This window comes from Gallinula chloropus (assembly GCF_964237585.1).
Source record: "Gallinula chloropus genome assembly, chromosome: 3".
Lineage (NCBI taxonomy): Eukaryota > Metazoa > Chordata > Aves > Gruiformes > Rallidae > Gallinula > Gallinula chloropus.
In genome coordinates, this window is record NC_140087.1 from 33,133,334 (window position 1) to 33,157,285 (window position 23,952).

The 23,952-nt window shown below is 36.9% G+C and overlaps 1 protein-coding gene across 1 annotated transcript in view; it reads right to left on the reverse strand.

Moving 5' to 3' along the window:
- The window catches only part of ADGB (androglobin), a gene marked incomplete at both ends in the record, with an annotated part of 103,665 nt that overhangs the window by 15,003 nt on the left and 64,710 nt on the right, over positions 1 to 23,952 (reverse strand). Inside the window, 11 exon segments of the mRNA XM_084261049.1 lie at positions 1,561 to 1,672; positions 2,480 to 2,679; positions 6,976 to 7,160; positions 8,551 to 8,738; positions 13,186 to 13,339; positions 13,542 to 13,676; positions 16,351 to 16,444; positions 18,642 to 18,776; positions 21,551 to 21,689; positions 22,040 to 22,207; positions 23,698 to 23,812. Of these exon segments, the coding sequence (XP_084117175.1) occupies positions 1,561 to 1,672; positions 2,480 to 2,679; positions 6,976 to 7,160; positions 8,551 to 8,738; positions 13,186 to 13,339; positions 13,542 to 13,676; positions 16,351 to 16,444; positions 18,642 to 18,776; positions 21,551 to 21,689; positions 22,040 to 22,207; positions 23,698 to 23,812 (1,625 nt within the window).

A 23,952-nucleotide genomic window follows, 5' to 3' on the forward strand; every position in this document is an offset into this window, starting at 1 on the left:
ACTGCTCACACTGTCGACAAGCTTCAGTAATAACAGCTGAGAACTAGTGAGGAAATGTAGAGAGCCAGTGACCTCCTTTGACCTGCAGATTTACAGACCGTGGTGACAGCTCTGTGTAAGGACACGCACCAGTAACACCACTGGTGTGTTAAGTGCCGGCTGTTCCTACGTAGTCAGCTTGGAAGGATAAGACAATGTAATAGGATGTCTGTTGAAAGAAGCACTCTGCCGTTAAAAGGAGAATGAGGAAAATACCTGGAGGCATCTAGGAAGGTGATTTTATGAAGAATACGAAAAGCTAAAAGCAGGTGCAACAGGCTGTCTTTGCAGGGCCTGTAAGGCTACACCACACTGTGTCAGGTTACTGAACGTTGCTGAAACTGACTAGGGGCTAGAGTAAACCAACAAGGCTTATCTTAGCAAAGGTCTATAGTGCTAGCTGAAAAAAGCCTGCAAAAATCTAAATGTTGCACTCAGATATGAACAAGGAAATAATATGTGTCAGCAATTACTGCTGCTGAATCTAACTTCAGTCCAGGGTAACAAATTTTGAAATGTAATGGCCAGGCATTAAAAAGAAATATGTAACCAGAGTAAGAAACAAGAAATGCCACTAATAAATAAAGATCAAATCTTCCTAAGTTAAGTTAAGGGCATTAGAAGTCTATGTATATATAGAAGGATAATGGAAAAAAAAAGTCCTATCTCATAATTTAAAACTGAGAGAATTTTAACAGTAACTGTGCAGGAAATTTACTGAGTGGTAGAAGTGGGGTGGAATTTTAGGTTTGTGATGAGAGCACAGGAGAATGTGTGTCAGTTGGGACTACATCTTCAGCCTTGCTACTGGTTGGACCTGGGACATGGAGTGGCAGCAGCCTCAACTCTCCTGGGCTGTTGGATCCAGCAGGATAAAATCTTCCTCTAACATAGTTAAGATCTAAACAATCCTGTATCAGATTTGATGGTAAAAGGAGAAGTAAATATGATACATATGTCTAATTTAGAAGATAATTACAAGTATTCTAACTACTTTTAAGAAGAAATGCTAAGAGAATCTGTGAAAGAAGTTTCTGTAATTTCTCTGTCCCCCTCCTGGTTTGAATGCACAGTCTATCCTTGGGACATTTCCTAGTCTTGCCTCCTGCCTAAATCCTTCTCCTAGCAGTACGGAAGTAATACCCATGCCAAACCAGGCCTCTTTTTCCTTCCTGCCAGTGCACATTCTTAAATTATCAGCAGGCACACGTCTCCAGTTTCAAGAGAAACTTTTATGTTCAGATGTGCTTTTATATTACACTGAAGTTCAGCCCTAGCAAGCTCAGGTGAGCTTTGCAGAGTATTCTCTGCTTTCTTTGTGATTTGTGAACGGAAGGCACAGAATCACACAATCATTCCGTATTTCCCTGAGCCACAGAACAAAGAGCTTTGTTGTTCAATTATTTCACTCAAGCAGTGAATAAGAGCCATATGATCTCGGCTTGTAGTAATATAACTTTTTTTTTTTTTAAATCAGTAACACAAAGCATTTGACTAAATGCATACTTAGATCGAACCAACCTTTGATTTCGTTTGTCTCCATTTCTTTCAGTGCCTGAACAAACAGAGCCTGACTCTCAGTAAGTGGCCAGCTATTATATAGCACCAGTGCTTGTATGACATACTTGTGAGACTGTGAAAGAAAATGCAGTATGTTACCATGCTGAAGACATAACAATTAAAGCAAGCATTCAAAAGTCTTGCGAGTAAGCTGCCAGCTACTGAACTCAGCAACTAAGACACATAATTAATTTACAAGTTTGCACATTACAATATTCACAAGAAGCTTAAAAAATTAAGTGTTAATTCCACAGATTTTATTTTCATTCCTGTGAAATTAAACAATTACTCATGTGTTTATCGAGTGAAACTAAACTGGGCTGTACAATAAGGAGCTACATTCCATTAGGACTTCCATGTGACTTTTCTATGTATGCCACACGCTACCAGAAAGACTTTGGTCTTTGATTTTAAGATCTACTATGGGGCTTTGAACCCTAATACAAGCACTCAATAATGTCTTAATTTGAGGCAGAGGTGACATGGTCCATGGGTTATTTTAAACATTGCATTACACTGAACCAGAAATTATTTTCTTTACAACTTGTTCTACAAATTTTAAAGCCAGTTCTGAGTGAACAGAACTTACACTGTACTTGAGTGGGATTTGGCAAATGAAGAACATTGAAAGATTGAATATATCATCTTGAGTTGAAAACAAGAAATGACACCTTGTTATTTGGTTATTCATATACATACATTATCCTTTCTCCATAACCTCATTGACAAGCTACCAAAAATCTTAACTTCGGATTTCTGGTTCTTGTCTAAGGATATCAGATCTCCACATGTACCAAAAGAATTATCAATATCCTTTCATTTTCTAGGTTTAGTTAGGATTTATTTTTTTTTTAAATCCCAATGATTTGGAATCTCTTACTTGTTGTGGACTTCCAACATTATTTTGAAAAATTTCCAAGAGGGAAGATTCATCTTCTGGCATAAGTGGACCTTCTTGTATAAGTCCTGGCTTGGAAGAGGCTTTGGTGTCCTTTGAAGATGAAACATGACCCTTTTTTTTGGATCCTCCAGTTTTTAATTCCTTCTTTGTACTACTTTGAATAATCTGTGATTTGCTTGCTGTAAAATGATAAAAAATGTCAGTGTTAATTTCCAGAAATTCTATGAATTATTGGTATGAAGTAAACAGATGCCTCCAGAAACTGTAAGAAAGAATTGCCATAATCAATTTTCTCTGCTCACTATGCTTATTCTAAATACTATCCCAATTTCATTCTGCACACAAACCACAAATCTCTTCAAAGTAAATAATGAGAAATTTGAAAATCTGTCTATGTAGCTGTTGCTACAGTTCATGGAGCATATAAACATCATTCTCTCCTAAGGAAGGTATTGATGTGGAAAAAATGTGAAACCAGAAATGTGCTAAAGTAGAGCTGTAACAGAAGTATTAATCCAGAAAGCAGAAACCTGAGTTCAGTTCTAATACCTCTGAAATTTATGATATTATCTTGCCTGAATATCGAAAGAGAAAGCAAAGACAATTCTAAAAGGGAACATCTCACAGCAAATTGCATAAGGGCCGAAACACACGACCATTGGGGAAGCAGCTTCACCTGGGCTACACTAACAATAGCCAGACCATCAGCTGGGAAAGAGATTTCCCTCCCCCCACTTCACTGGGAACAGAATGCTTTACTCTTCCCATGGTTTACTGAGGAAGCAAAGGATGATACTTTATCATTGCAACACTTAAAAAGAAAAATGTACAGAGCTTCATGTGTGTTGAGAAGACATCCAGGGAAGTTCACAGAAGCTGACAGAACCATTAGGCCAGATTCAGCAAAATTTACTGGAGGTGTATCAGTGTATAAAATGGCAAACAAAAGGTTAAGTTTGTTACCAGAAACTCAAAAGGGTCTCAGGAAACATTGTTTCTTGTGGAAGTGAAATGCCAGGGCATCATCCCCTGTTGCAGTGCTTCCTTTTCCCTAAGAAAATCAGTAGAAGTCAGGAAATGAAAACAAGACCTACAAGATGTTTTCTTCAAGATGTATCAAATTCCTAATTATAAGCTATGAGTTGCTCTTCTGCATGACATTCAGCATCTTTAGTGCCTCTGTGGGACGGAGGCCTGTGAGAGAGAGTTGAAGGACAACAATACTTTGCTGCTTCTAACCCATTTTTCGGGTTTGTACAAGATATACCTAAGCAAGCCTGTGCCTGTGGAACAGTTTCTCACTCAAACAGAGCCTGCTGAGCTTTCCAGGGACAGTACAGATAATTTACAGAAATGTAGTTTTCAAGCAGTGAGGTTAACTAAGTGTACTCCCTCTTGTACGGATGGAGGGGTGAGCTCCTCTCCAGGAGGTCTGGTGTCTGGGCTTTTAGGAGCTGTGCACTGCCCTTTGAAGGAGCCTACCTCTGCCTATCAAGGGAGGTTGTGTTCCTTAGGTGATGATTAGCTTTCATGAACACCTCACTATCCTCCTTCTCTCTCCTAAACCCAAAGAACTTAAATATCGCAAAAAATATGTGATGGTTTTCGCAAAGGATGAGCCTGCCATTAAGATAACTGGGCTCAGAATGGTGGAATCCTCCTTAAGACTCACGAAGCTTTCCTTGCTGGAAAGATTACACAAAACCTCACAATGCATACACATCCAAAACAATAGTTCTAGGAACTGTCACCAGGTGGTACTGTGACACCAGATTATTTTTCTTACTACATACATAACTATTCAGTATTGGTTTTCCTAAGCAAAGCTCTTGACTAGAAGGAGCTCCTGCCCACCCTGGTTCCAGACTCAAACAATATCTGAAGGAGATATTGATACTTTGACACTGGATTGTATCAGACTGCTATTATGTATAATAAAAGGACTGTTAGCATTCATTTGCCCATCTGTTCTTACAGGGCTGCTGTGTTTGTATCAACAAAAAGCTTTGCTTGCAATGTGTCTATGTAACGTTTTCCTTGGCAAGTACATGTTTGAGGTTCCAGTCATTCCTACATCTGAGAAGAGGTAAATATATTCAAAATCAATTGGTTCAATTTAGGTTTTGAGCTATAAAGACTATTAATCCAGAAAGCAGAAACCTGAGTTCAGTTCTAATACCTCTGAAATTTCAGTTCTAATTCCTCTGAAATAAACCAGCTGTGACTGGAGATGAATTAACAGGTGTGAGTTGGAAAGGGGGATAACATGTTATTGGTGATGTTTTCACAACAGAGTCCTTTAACAGTACCTCTGGCAGCAGTGATCAGTTCTATGAGAGTCAGAATGCTCGATACCAGATACATATCAAACTTGAAGATTCTTTTTTAACTAAGAAGTTTGATGCTGATGGTACAGCAGTAGTTTCTGACTTCCTATTCTGTGAAAATACTTTTTTAGAGAACAACTAGATACTGACAATATGAATGTTCTTGTACTGAGTATCAGCGGTACAAACGTCCACCTGAACTTGGCATCACTATTTATGGAGGTTCCTGTATTGTTTTTGTACAGGCCCTCCTTTCCTAATGCTTTTGACAATAGGAAAGAAACATGCTTCTATGGTACTATAAATTGCACCTACAGGCATGGAGCAGGTCTGGGAAAATAACACTGTTGTATTGGTTATACAGAGCACATTTCCAAATCCTTTTGTTTAGTTTGGATGCTCTGGAAGATTTGGAACCCTTGCACAAAACGTCTTCTTTCTGATATACAGGATGCATATATATAGGAAAAAAAGAGCTTCAACATTAAGGCTACTTGGTCTAGTACTGTGAAAATAACACTAGCAGTAAAAAAACCTCATCAAACAGTTAACAGCTTCACAGTCGTTCCTGCCAAATGACAGCTCTTTGTGCACTCACACACACTTAAATGGCATCAGAATATTAATTTACCTTCGAATACACTCTAATATCAAAACACTTTTTTATAGGCTTCACTGCTGAATAGGAACCTGACATGACAACCTTCCCGTTTTCAATCACATTAATATAATGTATTTCATTAAATGAATCACAATGGATTAAAATAATTTTCAATTATCAGAAATTATTTATATCACTGCACTTAAGAATGAGACATAGAAACCTAATTTCTGTGTCTGCTTGCTGAGGCTATTTTGTAAAGTTCTACTCACCTATGTCCCCTGCCAGTGTAGCAAAGACCCACTGTCCCTCTTAGTTTTTCTGCCCTGTCCTCCAGCATTTCTCTTCTCTTTCACCTGATTGTGCCTTTTAACTTATTTCAGTCCTCAGACTATGATCTTTGCCAACAAGATGGTTTCCTGAAAGTCTCTCCTTCACTTTACTGAGGGTAACATGGCAATTTATTTCAAGTATTGTGATACTGACTCTAATCTAAGATATTTTATAGCTTTCTCGCTTATATTTCCTCCAGTCTACTATTAAGTTTACTAATCTATTCCCACATTCCAAAACCTGTAACTATAAATAGCTATTGATTATCTTAGTAACTCAGACAGAATCATGACAGCTTCCCCATGACTTCCCTTAAAACCACAACACTGTCATCTGATGAATTACACTCCATAGCATATAATTTTAGATCTCTGGTAATAACAAGGTGCAGTTGAGACAGGAATCAAGATGTTTCATAAACATGATTAAATTAGGTTTTTTTCCCACACAGCATTGGAAATTTAGAGAAAACATCTTTCTAAAGGATCCTGCTAGAAAACTACAGAGTTCAAAATAGCGGAGGTGAGCACATGAAATATGATGCTATTTTGGGCTTTAGTGAAGCAATAATCCAGTATTTGAACAATTTCTTTGCCTCGGGTTCTGAATATGCTCAAACAGGCAGAAACTGATTGATTTACAGAAGATTTACTGTTCTAAAGTCTTCATAAAAAGACTGAAGACTTTAATATCTTACAACATTGATCTATAGATGTGTCCATGGAAAGTGCACTAGCTGACTTGTTTGCTTATAAACAACTGCTGTATTTGAGCAAATCTGCAATGTTTATGAAGAATATAATTTTAAAAATTAGACTCATAGATACAGTGAAAATGAAAAACAGTATACAATCCCAGAAAGATTAAAAAAGGAAAGAACTTGATTAAGAAGAGAAGGGAAACAAATGAGGATTATGAAGAAAGTTAAGATGGCACAGCAGTAGCATCTAATATCTGTTACAGATAAGAAGCATAGCGGGAGCAGGGAGATGATACTTCATTTTTGTTTAAAAATACCTGGGCACTACAGGGACAATTGCTGACAATAGGCCTAAGATTTATGTACCTCATCCAACAATGTTTGTTATTTCTGAACAGTAAAATTAAACAGCCCTTCAAAATCAAAATAACATTTTCTGTGATTTCCTGAAGTTACTGTAAGAATATATATCCCTCAGTCAATAAAATTAACAAATACATTACACAATACTTACAGTGGGAGCTCAAAAGCGTTTCTTTACTCAAGAAGTTAAAGGCAGGGATGACTGCATGGCCCTTTCCAGTGACACTCACAATTTCTTCCTCATTATCTAGGACTTGCAGTTTAATGAACACATCTGATTTAGAGGTCTGTACCTGCAGTGTAGCAATATGTGATGCTGTGACTTTTACTGAATACCTAAAGAGGAAGAAAAAAATTATGGCAATAAAACCAGCTATAGCAATAAAACCAGATCATTCTTTTTTAGGAAAAGTACCTAAACGTTGTGCTGACCAGGAAGGAAAATTGAGTTTGTAGTCAGCTGTTTTCCTGCAATCTGGTGGACTAAGCTTTCTGTAGAAAAGCTCAGTGAAAGGTTTGTTTTCAAAAGGGTAAAGCTATCTTATTTGACAGCAGCTGCTACTCTGGTCAACTTAAAGGACTGTGGAATTAAGATTGTAATATTAGAGTGTTAGGAATAAATTTAAATAATATATTTGTTGTTATCCATAACTTTCTGTATCAATTGCTTTTTGTCTATAAATTCAAATTGTTAGACTAAACTCATTAAGAAAGCAAACAAGCAATACACAAAGCCTCTGTCACCCTGAATTCAGCATATTTTGAGCCAAAAATGTATAAATATTTTAAAATACAATTTTTAATGGACTGGCAACATCCAAGGCTAAGAAAGCAAACAAGCTAAAAAAAAAACCTCACCAAGGAGGAGAGATTTTACAGAATTTCAGTGCATTTTTCATACTTCCATTACATGCTTTCTTCAGTTATATTGAAGTGGATTACTTCTCTTGAATAGAGCTCTATCCCAAGAATAATGCATTGATTTGAAAAAAAAAGGTATGGAATCAAGTCAAAATGACCTAGAATTAACCTTCAAAATATATATACATTTAATCAGCTCTAAGCATGGGGCTTGTTTTAGTGCAGTGTGTAGTACTTTGTCTAAAATCTTAAGTACAGTGATTTAGTCAGCATTGGTTCTGAACTAAAGCTCAACTGGAATAAACTTTAATAAATTTAAAAAGTATTAATAAAAATGAAATAATAATATTTTTATTAAATATGTTCTGCTAAAAAAGCACATAAATTGTTCTGTCAACAGTGCAAGATTGGTCTGACATATCAGAAAATAAAATGTATTTCTGTATTATTTAAAGCTATCTGAATAGCTAAAAATAAATACACAAATAAGCCAAACTTTAATTCTCCTCCCTACCTGCAAAATCTTGATTTCATTGCATATTTATTTTCTCAAAATATTATGGAATTTCAGCAATTGACATATGGGTAAGATTTCGAGACAGAGCTTACAGAAGTACAAAATACTTTTACTGTGATTTTCAAGTTATAGTCTGTGTACTTCATATGAGTTTTTCATTAAGTAGTGCAAATATTTCAGAGAATAATGCTTTCACAAATTTGTTGAAGTTGATATTCCACAGTGACAGCCCATAAAATTCAGGTATTTGCCTTAATAACCTCCCCTTCTAAGAAAAAGAACATACAATTCTGACAGGGATGGTCCATATAAATAGCAGAATTTAAACATTCTTCCCTCAGTACTTACCTGAAGATTTCTTGCTTTTCATTGGGTATGTAATACTCTTTAATTTCTTTAGTAGAATAGACATTATTTACAGCGTCACGAGAGAGAAATGGGAGTGGACTGTGAGAACCAATGAGCCGGAGCCTCCATCTTCCAGCTGCCACAGGTAGGTCACCAGAATGTGCTTCAGCCATAAACGTGTATCCTTTCTGAAAGGAGCAAACAAGTCAGTTTTACTTGGCAGTAACACTACTCACAATGCATTCTAGCACTCCATGCAACACACTTTTTGTCCATATTACACCTACCACTATAATAAGATGTCCCTCCTAAGTAAGAATCTTGCAGCTCTATTGTCGTCTAACTTAACAGGCATCTCTTACAGGAATTTATATGTAGCAAAATGTTACACAGGAAGTCAAATTCAATCTCTTCAAACTTCAAAGCTGTGAGGTATTTTTAGGGGCAGGTATAATAAGACTCTTATGCTAAATTTCATTTAAAATAAATCAGTATTTGCCAGTAAAAAAACTTTGTGGAAAAATTCTTATAATAAATAGGATTGGGACTTCCGGCCTAGTGAATATTTAGAATGAAGGCAAAAGAAATGATTCAGAGATCCAGTCTGTGTAATAGTCACTGTAAGGCACTTTATACCCTTTAATTGCTACAAAGTAATGGCAACCATTCAAAGCTATGATTCAGAGAGCTCACTTATTTAATATCTGTTTAAGCATTTAGGTGAAGTCCTTCCCTGTTCTCACCAAGTACACTTGGAAACCAAGAGGGAATTATCCAGATATTCAAGTGCTCTCTGACAGCATCCTGTGCTCATGAGAGAAACATTTTTGGTAGTATACCTATTTATAAGGATGCTACACAATCTTAATGTTCACTATAAAAATACTGAAAATTTAGACTTACGATTAAAAAACCCTGTTTGAGTGGGCACCTTCTGAATACTATAAGCAATTAGAAAGCACAATAACTGCAATTTGCAGCTGCTAGGAACACTGAGTAATCATCAGTCACTACTGAGAAATAAGGAAATAGATCTAAACAACCCCATCAGGTTTGTGCCCTTTCTTAAAAAACTTTGAGAGGTTTCATTTCCTCCTTAGATACCTTGTTACAATTCACTACCGCTAGAATCAGAAAGGCTCTGGTTTTAATACTGCACCTAAATTAACTTTTTGTTAAAGTAAGGTGATTACATTATGTCCTTCTATGAATAGTGAAGACAAATAACCGATCAGCATCCTTGCTGAAACAGACTTCTATTTTCTAGGTTAAATAAGTTCTAGTGATGATTTCTTAAACTCTTCTGTGATGGTCAGCTGAAGCTTGAGGAGTGCTTCTCTTTATCCTTTTCTACGATTTGTTCAAAAGGCTTCTGAATAACAAACAGCTGAAGTCAAAAAACCAAACACTAAAACTGACTGTATCTAGCAGCAGAAAAACAATACCACAGAAGAAAATTTAATGCAAAAAAAAAAAATGCAAATAATGGAAAACAAGCAACTACTTTCTGTCTGCAGAAAGATGACAGACATTATTGCTAGATTTTATGCTTATTGTCAATCATCCTAAAATCAACTTTAATGTGTTCCAGGAGAGTGTTCTGCAGCAGAATAACAATATCTTTTGATAGGATTTCTTTTTAGCTCTCTTGTACATTGCTGACCCAGAATGTTGAAGCAGAACAACTAGCAGGTAGGTTTGTATTTTAAAAAAGAAAAGCAAAAAAGAGGATTTTTCTATTACAAGATCGACATTTAGGAACTCAGGCATACTGTGTAATTTCTTGCTTGATGTATTCCACCATTGACTATTTTTTTACAAAATATTATTAAAAAGAAAGGTAACAGATTAGAATAATACCACTGTATTCTGTGTTTCATAATAATTGCCTAATGTCAAAACATCAATAGGACTTTCAATAGCTTTTGCAAGTCCACTGAAACATTAATGAACCATTTACAAATAGGCAGAAAAATTAAATTGTGTAGTATAAGACTATATTCTTACTGAGAAATTCAGTAGCAGAGATTAAGAAATGTAATAAGAACAAGTAGAAAAACACAGCATACCTTCACAATTCTGTTTTAATACTCTTAAACCAAAATCACTCTTTACTGATATGAACCACATTTAATATTATAAATTGTAAGTCATGAGTTTAGAGAATAATATCAAAAAAGTCTGCTCTAAGTGGGGACTTCTTCAATAAGGAAGAGCAGGAATAGAATAAAAGAAATAGGGCCATTTTCATTACTTAGTGACAGAATCTCTGAGGCTATTGTGCTGCACCCATAGAAAAAACATTGAGGAATGCGCCAGGTGGGATAGTGTATAGCAAAACAAGCATTTCCAATATTAAAAACACTCTGCTGCACAAAGTGTTGGTAAGATTTTATTTGGAATGCTGTGCACATTTTTTGACATACTTATTCAAGAAAGACATGTTAAATGGGAGAAGATCTGAGAAAGAATTACTAAAATCAGGAACATTGGAAAACCTGCCTTACCAGGCAGAACCAGACATCTGTATCCTGCCAAGCAGGACAGATGCAGAGATAGGGTTTGAAATATATCTGAAGTTGTGATTGTTTTTTTCACAACCCATCACTTTCCTGAAAAGCAGAAAGTAGTGCTCACCACTGAGATTTCTTTTTGCATCCTGCCACTTGCCACTGTTGGATCCCAAACTGAATTTTCCTGTCTGGTAGAATCCACACCCCATCTCTGAGGATCCCAAGTTTGTTTTGAGAGCTTGAAAAGCTTGTCTGCAACCCTTCATTTTTAAGCATAGTCCTCCAGTGGTGTTAGTACTTACCCATCATGTTCAGCTAATACTCACTATAAACACTAGATAAGGCAAGTTCTAGTGCAAAATTGTCTGATAAAATTGCAAGTTACAAAAGAAGGACCAGAAACTGTTAGACTGCACCTGGCATAAATTCCTTGTTATTGGCAGATGAGACTGAGGAGACTAAAATGTGAACATCTTCACTAAAAGGTCAGCTGCGAGCGTGTGGCTAGAATTGTTAACATTAGGGGTAATATCAAAAAGCTAAGAGGCAGGACAGAATGGGAAGTCATCAGAGATTACATAGTTAAATTTAGTGCTGGATTGGTTAGGTCTGATGAACGTCTGTACTGTTTGAAGGATGAGCAAATAACAGATTAAAACGATCACAAAACTTTTAAATTAAGAGGCCAGGGAAGGTACTGGAAGGCTACAGAACTGCAGTGTTTTACTTTCAGATGGACAAAAGCGTATAGAAAATAATCAGTCAGCAGAACTCCAACAGCTGAAGACATCATGAAATAACAAAATTCATTCCTTGTGACCCCCTCAACATAGCAAAAAGACTGCAAAAAACAACTCCCACAAAACCAATCAAGAATTCTTCTATAGGAAAGTATACTATGAGAATGAAGGACACACCAGACACTGTCTCTTTGATTATTCTTCTAAGCCTAAGGAAATGATGCCTTAATGAAGAAACTGGGGGAATGTTGGATAATCACATCCAGAAAGCACAAATTCACAGCTCCTTTTGGAAAGGCAGGATGGGTTTTAAAGATCTAAACTCAACCTGATGCCATTCAGTATTTTTATCAGTAATGTGGATGGTAGAATGGAGAATGTATATATTTATTTAGCTGATACTACAAAGTTAAGGAGGAAAAAAAGAATTCAAAATTATTTTAAACTAAGAAATAGTCTGAAAAAATAGCATCAAAATTGGTGATGAAACACACTACATTTAGTCAAGAATAATAAACTGCAGGATACAGTTCTTCAGGAAAGCACCTAAGGTTGCAGAAGTACGAGTCAACGATGATGTTGCAAAATAGCACAAGCATCACAGATGGATATATATGCAGATATAAAGCCCACAAGACCACTAGTTCTTCAATACTCATTTGTGTGGTCACAAGTTAATCCTTGGTGCAAAGTTTACTGTGCTCATTGTTGTGCATGATAAACAAGGAAAAAAAACAACAGCTATTGGAAAGGGTCCAGAAGAGAGAGTAATCAAGATTGTAGAACATGCAACTTGCAAAGACAGTCTGAAAAAACTGTATTCATTAGTCTAAAGATGAAAAGGCAGGAGGGGGGGAAGCTGTGAATTATTTCACAATACAGTTATTTTTTAGAAGTAATTTGCACTAACACTTCTGAGGTAACATACAGGCTTTGAGGGGTAGCATATGTAAAGCTGTATGTTGCATCAATGTTGCAATTATCATTAGCACCAGAAGACACATGAATTTAATTATTGTTAGCATGACTTAAAAGACTATTCAAACTGCACTGTTAGTTTGGCCTCTGATTCTTGAAGGTTGTTCTCTCAGACAGACAGCATCAACAGCAACCACATTGCTACAGAGTAGCCCAGCACAGGGAAGTTGGATGATTGTCTCCATTTAGAAATAGTAAAAAATTTAAAGAAATTTAGGGCTATATCTTCACTATTAAAGGTTTAGAACAGAAGCACATCACTGCTAGTCTCTGTTAAAAATTGCTAATAAAAAAGCATGCATTTCTAAGCAGAACTTTATTAAATAGCTGAAACTCTCCACAGAATACATGCAATTGCTATTATTTTAAAAACTATACTTTTCACAACCACTCTTTGCATTTACCTTATTTTTGTGATAAACGTGAGGTGCCACTTTGAAAAAGACATGTGGCATTTCCTCCAGTGTGTCATTATCGACAACATGAAGCCTACAGGAAGGGATAGTGGTAGACACCTTTGGCACTATAAGCATATCTTCTGGAACAAGAAATATTTCCCTAAAAAAAAAAAAAAAAAAAAAACCAACTATATTAAAATAATTTTCACAAATAAAATTATGTAATATGAAGTAAAGCTATACATTGGAATTTAAGCAAAGTAAACATGTAAACTTACATTTTTTAAAGCTAGTTAATGAAAAACCATTATGTATCAACACCTCTTCCCTCTAAGAGTTATATAGGACTGTATGAAACTCACCTAAAAAGCACAAACCACACATTTGGTGGCTGATCAGCGTATGTTACAGCATAGTCGGCAAAAGAGATTTTGCACCACTCATCTTCATAACAAGGAAACTTTTCAATTGATGTACAGTTTCTTTTAAACATTTCTCTGGAAAGCAAAAAACAAGATAAATATTTAAATTTAATCAAGAGGACAAATATCTTTAATTCATGCTTATCATGACTAACAGTGTTTTGTGCATGACTGGAATCCCATCCCATTACAGATTTATGTTGCTTCTGAATTAACAGGAAAGGCCTTGTCATATTGGTCATGCAGAAAGCCAATGAACTCTTCCAAAAGGCTCTGGACTATTCAAAACAGAAGAATTCTGTTCATTTTAGGTGTGATTGTAAATAACAGCCTGCTAAATGAGGCTGTGATCTCAAAATAACTGTTCCTCAGGATTGTCAGCCCAGTACCTGCAAACTGGAAATGAACAACTGCTGCAGCTCAAGATACACCACTGCTCAGTCCCTGGCTCCGGTGAAGCCCTCCTTGGCTTTGGTGAGGCTTATGGTTAAAAAGGAGCTGAACTGAGATACTTGAGATAGAAGAACCTCCTGCATATTACAAAAGGACTAAAATCCTTTGTAGTAGGGGTATATTTTATAATACACAACCAGTTAAATTATAAATAAGGTTACGCATGAATTGAAGGTTTAAAATTCTTCTTATAAATCTTCTTTCCCTTGCAAAGTCCTGTAACTTAATGGGATTGAGTTAAATCTGTTCACAATAGCTAGTATGAGGCGACATTTGGGATTTGTGATGAAAACATTGCTGATTATAGAGACTTTTATTTTTTTTTTACTGCTGAGCAGTGCTTACAGAGAGCCAAGGTCTCTTCTGTTTCTCATTCCACGCCGTGAGCGAGGAGGCTGGGGGTGCACAAGAAGCTGGAAGGGGACACAGCCAGGACAACTAACCCCAACTGACCAAAGGGTTATTCCATACCATATGACATCATGCTCAGCATATAAAGCTGGGGGAAGAGGAAGGAAGGAAGGAAAAGGGATGTTCAGGGTGATGGTGTTTGTCTTCCCAAGTAACTGTTATGCGTGATGGAGCTCTGCTTTCCTGGGGATGGCTGAACACCTGCCTGCCCATGGGCAGTGGGGTATGAATCCCTGGTTTTGCTCTGCTTGTGCGTGAGGCTTTTCCTTATGTGATCCCAAAAGCATCATACTTACAAACAACTTAAGGAATGCTGTTGAAATTAGAGTAGCCATCTTTGCAACAGCTATCATTAAATACCATGGAGAGCACATACTTAGAAATACATCTTTCCTTCATGCAAGTGCTACAAACAAATTGTTTGATGATATCAACTGTGGTACAGTTACATAGTATAATTATCTTCTTTCTAATATCAACCAGGATTCCTTAAGAGACAGCTTTAATCAAAACTTTTAAAAATCCCCTGACTGGCTGCTTAGTTAATGAATCAGTATCATATTTATACTTATGAAATAGCATACAGGATATTAAAAAAACTTAAATACAGGAGAAAATTAATATTATAGCTCAAGGTATAGGAAAACATCTGTAACACACATACCCTGAAGATTGTATTTGCTAGTTCTACTCATGTAGGGTACAGACAATAAAGCATAGTATATCTTCACGCAAAAACCTCTCATCAAAAGTGTGAGGTCTTGCACTTGGGCTGGAGGAATCCCATACATATATACAGAATTGAAGAATGACTCCTTCACAGTAGTCCTGCTGAGAAGGACTTGGGGGTTCTGGTGAATGAGAAACTTAACATGAGCCAGCAGTGTGCTTTTGCAGCTCGGAAGGCCAGTGGTATCCTGGGTTCCCTCAGAAGAGGGGTGGTCAGCAGGGACAGGGAGGTGGTTGTCCCTCTCTACTCTGCCCTTGTGAGGCCCCATCTGGAGTACTGTGTCCAGATCTGGGGCCCCCAGTACAAGAATGATGTAGAACTCTTGGAGAGGGTTCTGAGGAGGCCACAAAGATGATTAGAGGGCTGGAGCACCTGCCCTATGAAGAGAGACTGGGGGAGCTGGGCTTGTTCAGCCTGGAGAAGAGAAGGCTGCAGGGGGACCTCATTGCAGCCTTCCAGTACCTGAAGGGAGCTTATAAACAGGAGGGGAATCAACTTTTTAAAAGGGTAGACAATGGCAGGACAAGGGGGAAAGGATTGAAGCTATAAGGAGAGAAATTCTTTACAGAGAGAGTGGTGAGGTGCTGGAACAGGCTGCCCAGAGGTGTTGGATGCCCCATCCCTGGAGGTGTTCAAGGCCAGGTTGGATGGGTCCCTGGGCAACCTTGTCTAGATCATGCCTGGAGGTTGGTGGCCCTGCCTGTGGCAGGGGGTTGGAACTCTATGATCCTTGGGGCCCATTTCAACCTATGCCATTCTATTATTCTATGATCCCTTCAAATAAAGCTTCATAATTTTAAAAATGTTTTGTAATTTTATAACTAGTAATGGTTTTACCAAAGCGATAGGACGAGGGGGAATGGGCTCAAGCTGTGCCAGGGCGGGTTCAGATTAAACATTAGGAAAAAGTTCTTCACCGAAATGGTTGTCGGGCATTGGAACAGGCTGCCCAGGGAGGGGGTTGAGTCAACATCCCTGCATGTATTTAAAAGATGGGTAGTTGTGGTGCTCAGGGATATGGTTTAATAGAGGATGGGTACGATTGGACTCAAAGGTCTTTCCCGACCTAGTGATTCTGTGATATTTCTTTATTTTGTGAACCAGCAATTTATGGTAATTTTATGACTGTAATATAATAGTTTAACTAAAGATTACCTTAACAGCATTATAGCACATGGTTCAAAATTAAACCCAATTTCAGTCCACAATTTTTGCAAGGCTTCTTTGACAAGAGCATTTTCTTTTGTACCTGGAAGTTATAAAATAAGTTAGAAATATATATAACATCTAAGTTTTGTATTGTTCTAAATATACACCTGCCAAATACTTGAGAAAAATGCTACTCACACAAGTTGTCTCATGTATCATTAGTTTTTATTTGGAATTTTGCAGAAGTCTCACTGAGTTGAAAATTAATTTCTCCTTTGACAGAGGAAATTCCCTTCATCATCACCTTGTACTTTTCAGCACTCCTACAAGTGAGGCGATCAATATTTTCTCTGATTTACAGCTGGTTCACTGCAATATGTTGCAGTGATATGAGATGATCTCTGTCCTTGAAGAATAAACTGTTTAGCTCCCAGAAGCTTCTAGATGTAGACACTACGAAGGGGTAGGCATGTACCTAAGATATCTGTGTAGCTAAAAAGAAGAGAATTGGGCAGCTCCAGTGTGTAATTCATCCCACCCACACCTGATAACCTTTCAGATGACAGGAAGTGTCGCTATCTCAAGGTGTCTACTTCTGTCCACAGAATACAGATGAACACAGTAGGCAACTGTTTTAGACCCGTTGTCTTACTTTTCAAAACTAAAGTTAGGTGAAATACTTCTCTATTGCATAAACAATTAAATTACAGAAATGAAAGGTGAAATCTAAAAAAAAAAGGGGAGTGGGGGCTGGATAGCAACACTGTTCTGGAATGACAAAAAAAATTATAGATAGTATAGATAGTATAATGCAGGAAAGGAGGAGAAGAATAGTTTTCTGGAAAGAAAGGGAAAAAAAAGGTAATATCCAAAGGAAAGCGCTGTAAATAAACTACCAGAGTTAAAGGTAATGGAAATCAGACGTTTAAGAAATACATTATAGACAATGAATGATCTGGGATATTCACATAGTCTTCATATGACTAAAATCTAAACTGAAAAAGAATAGGTTCTGAGATTGAGGATTACTTAGAATTAGAAACACTAGTGAAAGCTTACAGAAATTCCTAATTTACATGGCACTTCATGAAGACAAGCAGAAGGGTACTAGACTACTTAGAAACCTTAAGCAAGATGGGCTACAAGTGATAGTTTAGGAGAGAGGTAGCACCATATTCACTGGTGAAGAGATGAAAGCACAAAAGATTGAAGACATCAGCTGGTGTGGGTCAATATATAGGTGAAAAGCTCAATGACGATGGTAACTCAAGAAGCTTCCAGCAGAATAGAGGTAACTTGCTGAGGAGGGAATATGTATCTCCCAATGGAGCAGTTTCCTTTGTCATGATGCTCAGGCATTCCTATACTGTCAGACTAGAAGGAATCACTTTGATCTTACTTTGTTTAACAGTCCTGTTAACATACTAATTGCTATTTCATCATATATAAATGACTAATTTTTTAATTTGATGGGTATCTGTTTTATTTTAAAGTTTTCAATATTGAAGAGAACACCACAAATCTTGGTTTGTTCTGATAAATACCTTACTTCAAAAAAAAATGCCACTTTTACTAGTTGTCTGCATTCAATTCATAATATTTGAATCTCAGGCTAAAGTCCTTCTTGTTAATCCTTTGAATCTCAAACTAAAGACCTTGTTGCTATCAAATTCCTTTTCTTATATGGGTATTTACAGATTATAGTAAACCCATTCTTAATCTTCCCTTTCTTAAATTACAAACTAACATCTTGCAAATACAAGGCCTTTCTTTGATCCTGATCCTTACAGCTCTACCCAAAATTTCTCTGTTGTTACCTATCTTTCTTCTGGGATTGTGGACACTGAATGTGGACAAAATATTCCAGATGAAATAAGAAATATAACACAAGTCTTCAACTGTTTTGTAAGATTCCTCTATTTATATACACAAGAATGACAATACTATCAGCACAGTGTCTTTCGAGCACAACATCAGCCTCTGATGCTGTCTGATGATGATAATCCATTATGATGCTTAGGTTCCTGTATGGATTTTACCTACCTTTCCAGAAAAACAAAGGCGAGGGGGGAAAGGATGGTGTGTGGAGCAGGGGTGTCCTTCCTCTGCATTTAGTATCATATATGGTAATTAATTGATTAGATTGAGCACTTTTCCTAGCTTTATAAGAAATCAGACACTCAATTATAACATTCTATTGCATTTCAGTTCATTTTAACTAAATATTAATTAGTAGCAAAATCTATATAGTAGGTATTTGAATCAGGTAAATTATGAAACATTTTTTAAGGACACACCTGGCTTTCTGCTCTTCAGAACTTTCCTTACATAATTCCCCCTCCAGACGGTTTGAAGTTTAATGGCTGCTGCTGTTTCTTCAGATGTGGGAGTCTCGTTCTGCCAACTACTAACGGAATTCTTCTCAGAAGTCTCTGGAAGAAGGGGAGGAAAATGAGCACCATTAATAAAACTGGAAGTCCTATAGATACCTGCAATGAAACAAACACACACCCCCCAAGAGCGCTGTGTTCCAGAAACAGAGTGGTTTCTGCATAAAACTTCCATTTATGAAAAAATTATATTTTTATATTTTATTCTAACATCATAAAATTAGACAATATACTGCTGAATCACACAAAGTCAGTTTGCAACTGTTACACTAATTCTGAATATCAAATCATCTAATTCTTACTTCTCTTTACTAACAGCTATTGCAACACATCTTTTAAAATCAAGGCCCTTAATGTAATTTCAAAATACCAAATTCAAAAACGTGAACCAAGAGGATTTGATACATTAAAGCCCGACTCTGAATACAGCTTAAAAACTTCCCAAGGTTTTAAGTGCTATTCTCTCGCAATCTGATCATTTTATTAAGTGATAATTTAAACACCAATGTTATTCAGAACATTGCATTCACCCTTCACTGAGGAGCCATGGAATAAGACCTGTGATAAAGGGGGAGTTCATTTATCTGACTGTGACTATGTGTTACCGAGGAGTTTTTGAGTAGAATGGTAATTAGTGTGTTCTGACAGGCTGGTAATGAGCTTTCTGAATGCAGCCTTGACTGGAATCAGCATCCTGGGAGCCATCAGCACCAGGGGTTAGGGGGAAGGTGCGAGCAGGACTACCAGGAGACAGTGCCAGCGGGCCAGTTTGGAACTGCACAGATAAATAATGAGGGCAGTCAGACAGTTAAAGAGCAAGGAAATGGTGCTCCAAAAGGAAGTACCAACAAACAAAAAGGAGAAGAAAAGAGAGGGATCCGCTCGAAAAAAGGGAACAAGGCTAATGTAAGAAAAAACATTACTGTCATCAGCCAAGAGATCACACATTTCAACCTGATCCTTTTTATTGAATATTGCTAAATGGGGCTGTGTCCCCAACCATCATTCCTTATTATTGTCTCATTTCCAAACCCCACAAAGTCTCTTTAATATTTCGTGTCTTTGAAAAGTTACACTAGTCCAACTGACAACAGATTAGAACTCAACAATATGAATGGCACAACCACCTTTACAAAACAGAAGAATGTAATCACAGAATAATAGAGACTTGTGTCCTTAGTAAATCTTGATTAATTCAGCACATAGAACAAAATGAATATATTAACATAAAAGCGAAGTGGCTTTTTTTCTCTCCCTCCTGCCCCCCCCCAAAAAAAACCCAACCTAAAACCCTCAGATTTTTCACAGTGAGGGTGACAGAGCACTGGGACAGGCCGCTCAGGGGAGTTGTGAAGTCTCCTTCTCTGGAGATATTCAAGACCCGTCTGGACGCCTGTCTGTGCGACCCGTCTGAGGGAACCTGCTTTGGCAGGGGGGTTGGATCCGATGATCTCTGGAGGTCCCTTCCAACCCCTACAATTCTGTCATTTGACCTGACCTACTCCCAGACACAGACAACAAAAAGACTTCATTCATCTCTTATGGTAGTTTACACTGATGACTTATAGGTTCCAAAGGGTTGTAACTCAGATCTTTACAAGATCGAGCAACTAACCTGACAACACAGCAGTGCTAATGTGTGCCAGGCAAATCAAGTGATGTCAGCCTCTTCAGGCCTTCCTACAATGCATTTCTCATCTGTTTTTTCCTGCTATCTACCTCTTTTTTTCTTGATACTTCACTTGTTTTATGTTTTTTGAATACTGCTGTCTCCCTTTCTTTTGAATTCTTTGTTGGAACCTGAACAAAAGCGTGCATTTATTCCAGTGCAACCTTTATTAAGGAATGCAAAATGTATACCCAAGGTTAATAATGCCAAAGGGAAACAATTCACTTTCCTCTCCAAAAGGAATCTTCTGTAATTGCAGTCTGGAGAAGTAACTAAATTAAGAAGTTTTATTGGACACTGGAGGAATCAAATAAAGCAGAACTTTCCTCCTCTCTACATTTATTCCACATTTTTTTTTATTCACCCCTGAAATCCTAAAAACCATTCTACTACAGTGGATGTCATAATACAGCAATATATGAAGTCTTTGCTATAACCTGTCAACTGTGCTAATTATTCAAGTCTTGAAAAATATTTTCTCTTGTTCACAAGTATTCAAGTTTTTGGGGAACTACAGAAATCACTAGCACACACAGTCATCTTGAAAAATGTGACAGGTGGTGTTGGCTTGAAGTGGTGCTACAAATACCAGTATGCTGACCTCTGTAACTTATACCCTTGCCATAGGACATAATTCTGTGAAAAATACAATGAGTTACTCCATCTTTCTGGCTGATCCTTTATCTCTGATGTGTCGCAGATGCGTAATCTTCAGAAGAGAATAGACTTGGAGGATCTTTCCCATTAAAAAGACAAGTATATGTGCTTTCTTAAAGAATAAGAGTGTGGTGGTTTAGCCCTGGCTGGAGGCCAGAGGCCCACCAAAGTCAGTCTATTACTCCCCTTCTTAGTTGGACAGGGGAGAAAATATATATTAAGAGGCTCAGAAGACAAAATAAGGAAAGGGAGAGATCATTCTGTCAGCAATGACATGGGCAAAACAGGTATTCTGGAAGAAAGAAAAGGATCATTTCTATTCTGAGATGAGTCTCAGATAGACTGTCAGCAGTAGAAAGCTTAGGCATCTCATAGGAAATGAACTACGCTTACTTAAGCAAGAAAATACAAAGTTAGCAAAGAGTTGGTTTACCTTTAAAATAAGAATGTGCAGATACGTTTGAAGTGATTAGCAATACCAACACAGTACCTGAACATACAGTGTCATCCTCAGAAACCTCAGTGTCATTAAAATCCAAAGTGAAGGACCTGAAGGCAAATTTGTAGCTGTAAGGTACCTTCTTGCCCAATACATGCTTGATCAAACACCAAAATGCACTATTGAAAACCTAAAAGTAAAAAGAGAGAAAGCATTCAAACAATGATCGATTTTAAAAAGCTGACTTGTATTGCTTCTCATTATTGTTTCAAAAACTGTGAAGCTGACAAAGTCTCAAATTTAGAATGTGCTACTGTGTGCATATTTCAAATCTGTTCATATTAAAAGACGACTATTATTGTACACAGTTTCATGTCATGTCATTTGGGCTTATACTTAATAACAAATGCCACCTTTGGAGCACTCAGGAGGTCCATTTTAAAGGCATACCCATTGGTTTAAAGAGAATAATGATGAAGTTAAGCTGCTACCAGGCTTCTGTAGCCTTTAGATATGTGTTCATAAAAAATATTTGTTCACCTTGAAGTGTTCTTCAGTCATTCCAGTACCGTGGAGGCCAGGAGGACAGTGGGTTAGTTCCAACTCCTTCAAGGCTTTAGAAAGTTCAGACTTATTGCTGAAATTATTTATCACATTTCCAACAGCTTTCAGAATAGCTGTAGCCTGTTGTATAAACCGGGAGCTCTCCTGGAGAGAGAGAGAATAAAACCAGCCATTGTTAGGAAGATTGTTTTAAGATTTTGGTTTGTTTTCTTTCTAGGCTGTGAAAGCATACAAGCATTTTTTTTTTTTTTTTGGTGATAAAATACAAAGCTTTTCCTAAGTCAAGCAATTGTTATTGATTTTATATGCTGTAAAATGAATTAGGTGTCTGGTAATCAAAAGCAAAGCACTCGCTGGTTTTAGCTATTGAAGTAAAAACGTTACAACACTGTAATAGGCACCATAACATATATCTGTTAAAGATTTTATTTTTCCTGTATAATTAGTCCTAGGACTTTTAATGAAAAATAGGATGTACATAGAGACTTTCTACTGCAGTGATAATAAGACTCTTGCCAGCTGAAATGGTCAGCATCTCTTCTATTACAAAAGAACAGATGAGTATTTGTATCCCATTGAAAACAACGCCTAAATACACACTGCCTAAAGCATCATTACTTCTCATCAAGATTTCCATGCAAGAATGTGGACACTATCCTGCAAATGACATGCTGCAGAGAAATTGCTGTCTTCACAAAGAGCTGCAGAGAAGATCTTAGGATATAACCTTACTTTATTTTCATGAAAAATAGCTTTTCATCCAGAATCTGAAGACAAAGGGATAGTACAGCTACAAGACATTTTTAAAGGGCCAATTTCTTACATTTAAACAATTTTGCTACAATAAATGTAATAAATTTGAACAAGCTGTTTCAATGTCCTATTCTTAGGACCTGAATCTACACTGGTAGGTAAATTTGCTGTTATACTCACCTTTCAAAACACTTTTGCACAACTGTGCTCTAGCAGCTACATTCCCTCCCCTCAGTGCCCATGACACATATTTGCCCTACTGCTTGCCAAAGAAATCTTGAAAATATGGATGACAGTGATATCTGTCTGGATTGTAGGCAACAAAGAACAAAAGCTGTAGTAATTACTCCCCTGGGCCTCTTATCTCTGCTATGAAAAGTTGTTTGTATCAACTGTTCATTTTAGATATAAAAGCTGCTCTGGGACACAGTGAGTAATATCTGATCTCATGGGACACAACAAACTTTACTGATGTGACAGCTTATTGTACTAGGTGAATATTTTTGAATATTAATTAACATCTGGACATGTATTTTTTGACACTTTTATCACATGCTTCAAAAAGACAGCTTATACACTACTTCTGACATATGTATTTCAACAAGAGCATTTTTAATTTTCCATTTTATGCTGCTGTTCAATGTAAATCACAATACTACCCAATGCTTGTTTATGTATTTATATGACAATTGTTGCCATATCCATCTCAGTGCCTGCTGTGCTGTAAAACACGTTTATTTTATGCATTCATCCATTTTGTATTGAAATTAATATTGTACTATCAAATATAATAACAACTCTAAGTGAAGATCCAACAGTACTTTAAAACCAGTAGTCATAAACACCGTAAACAATGATTGACTAATTCTGGTTACACATACCTTTTCAAGACCTGGCATCACAGTATCCTCTTCTCCAAAGACACATGGCACCATGCTACACAGATGAATGTGGTGCCCTATGGCAGACCTTACTGTGAAGAGCAGGACATGTCGCCTACAGTCAAGAAAAAAAGATAAATCCAAACAGCACCTTTTTAATTTTAAAAATAAATAAATAATGACAATAATAATCACAGCAATTCTTAAGCTTTTCCTTTCATACATTTGGTAAAAATGAAATCCTTTCCTTGATGT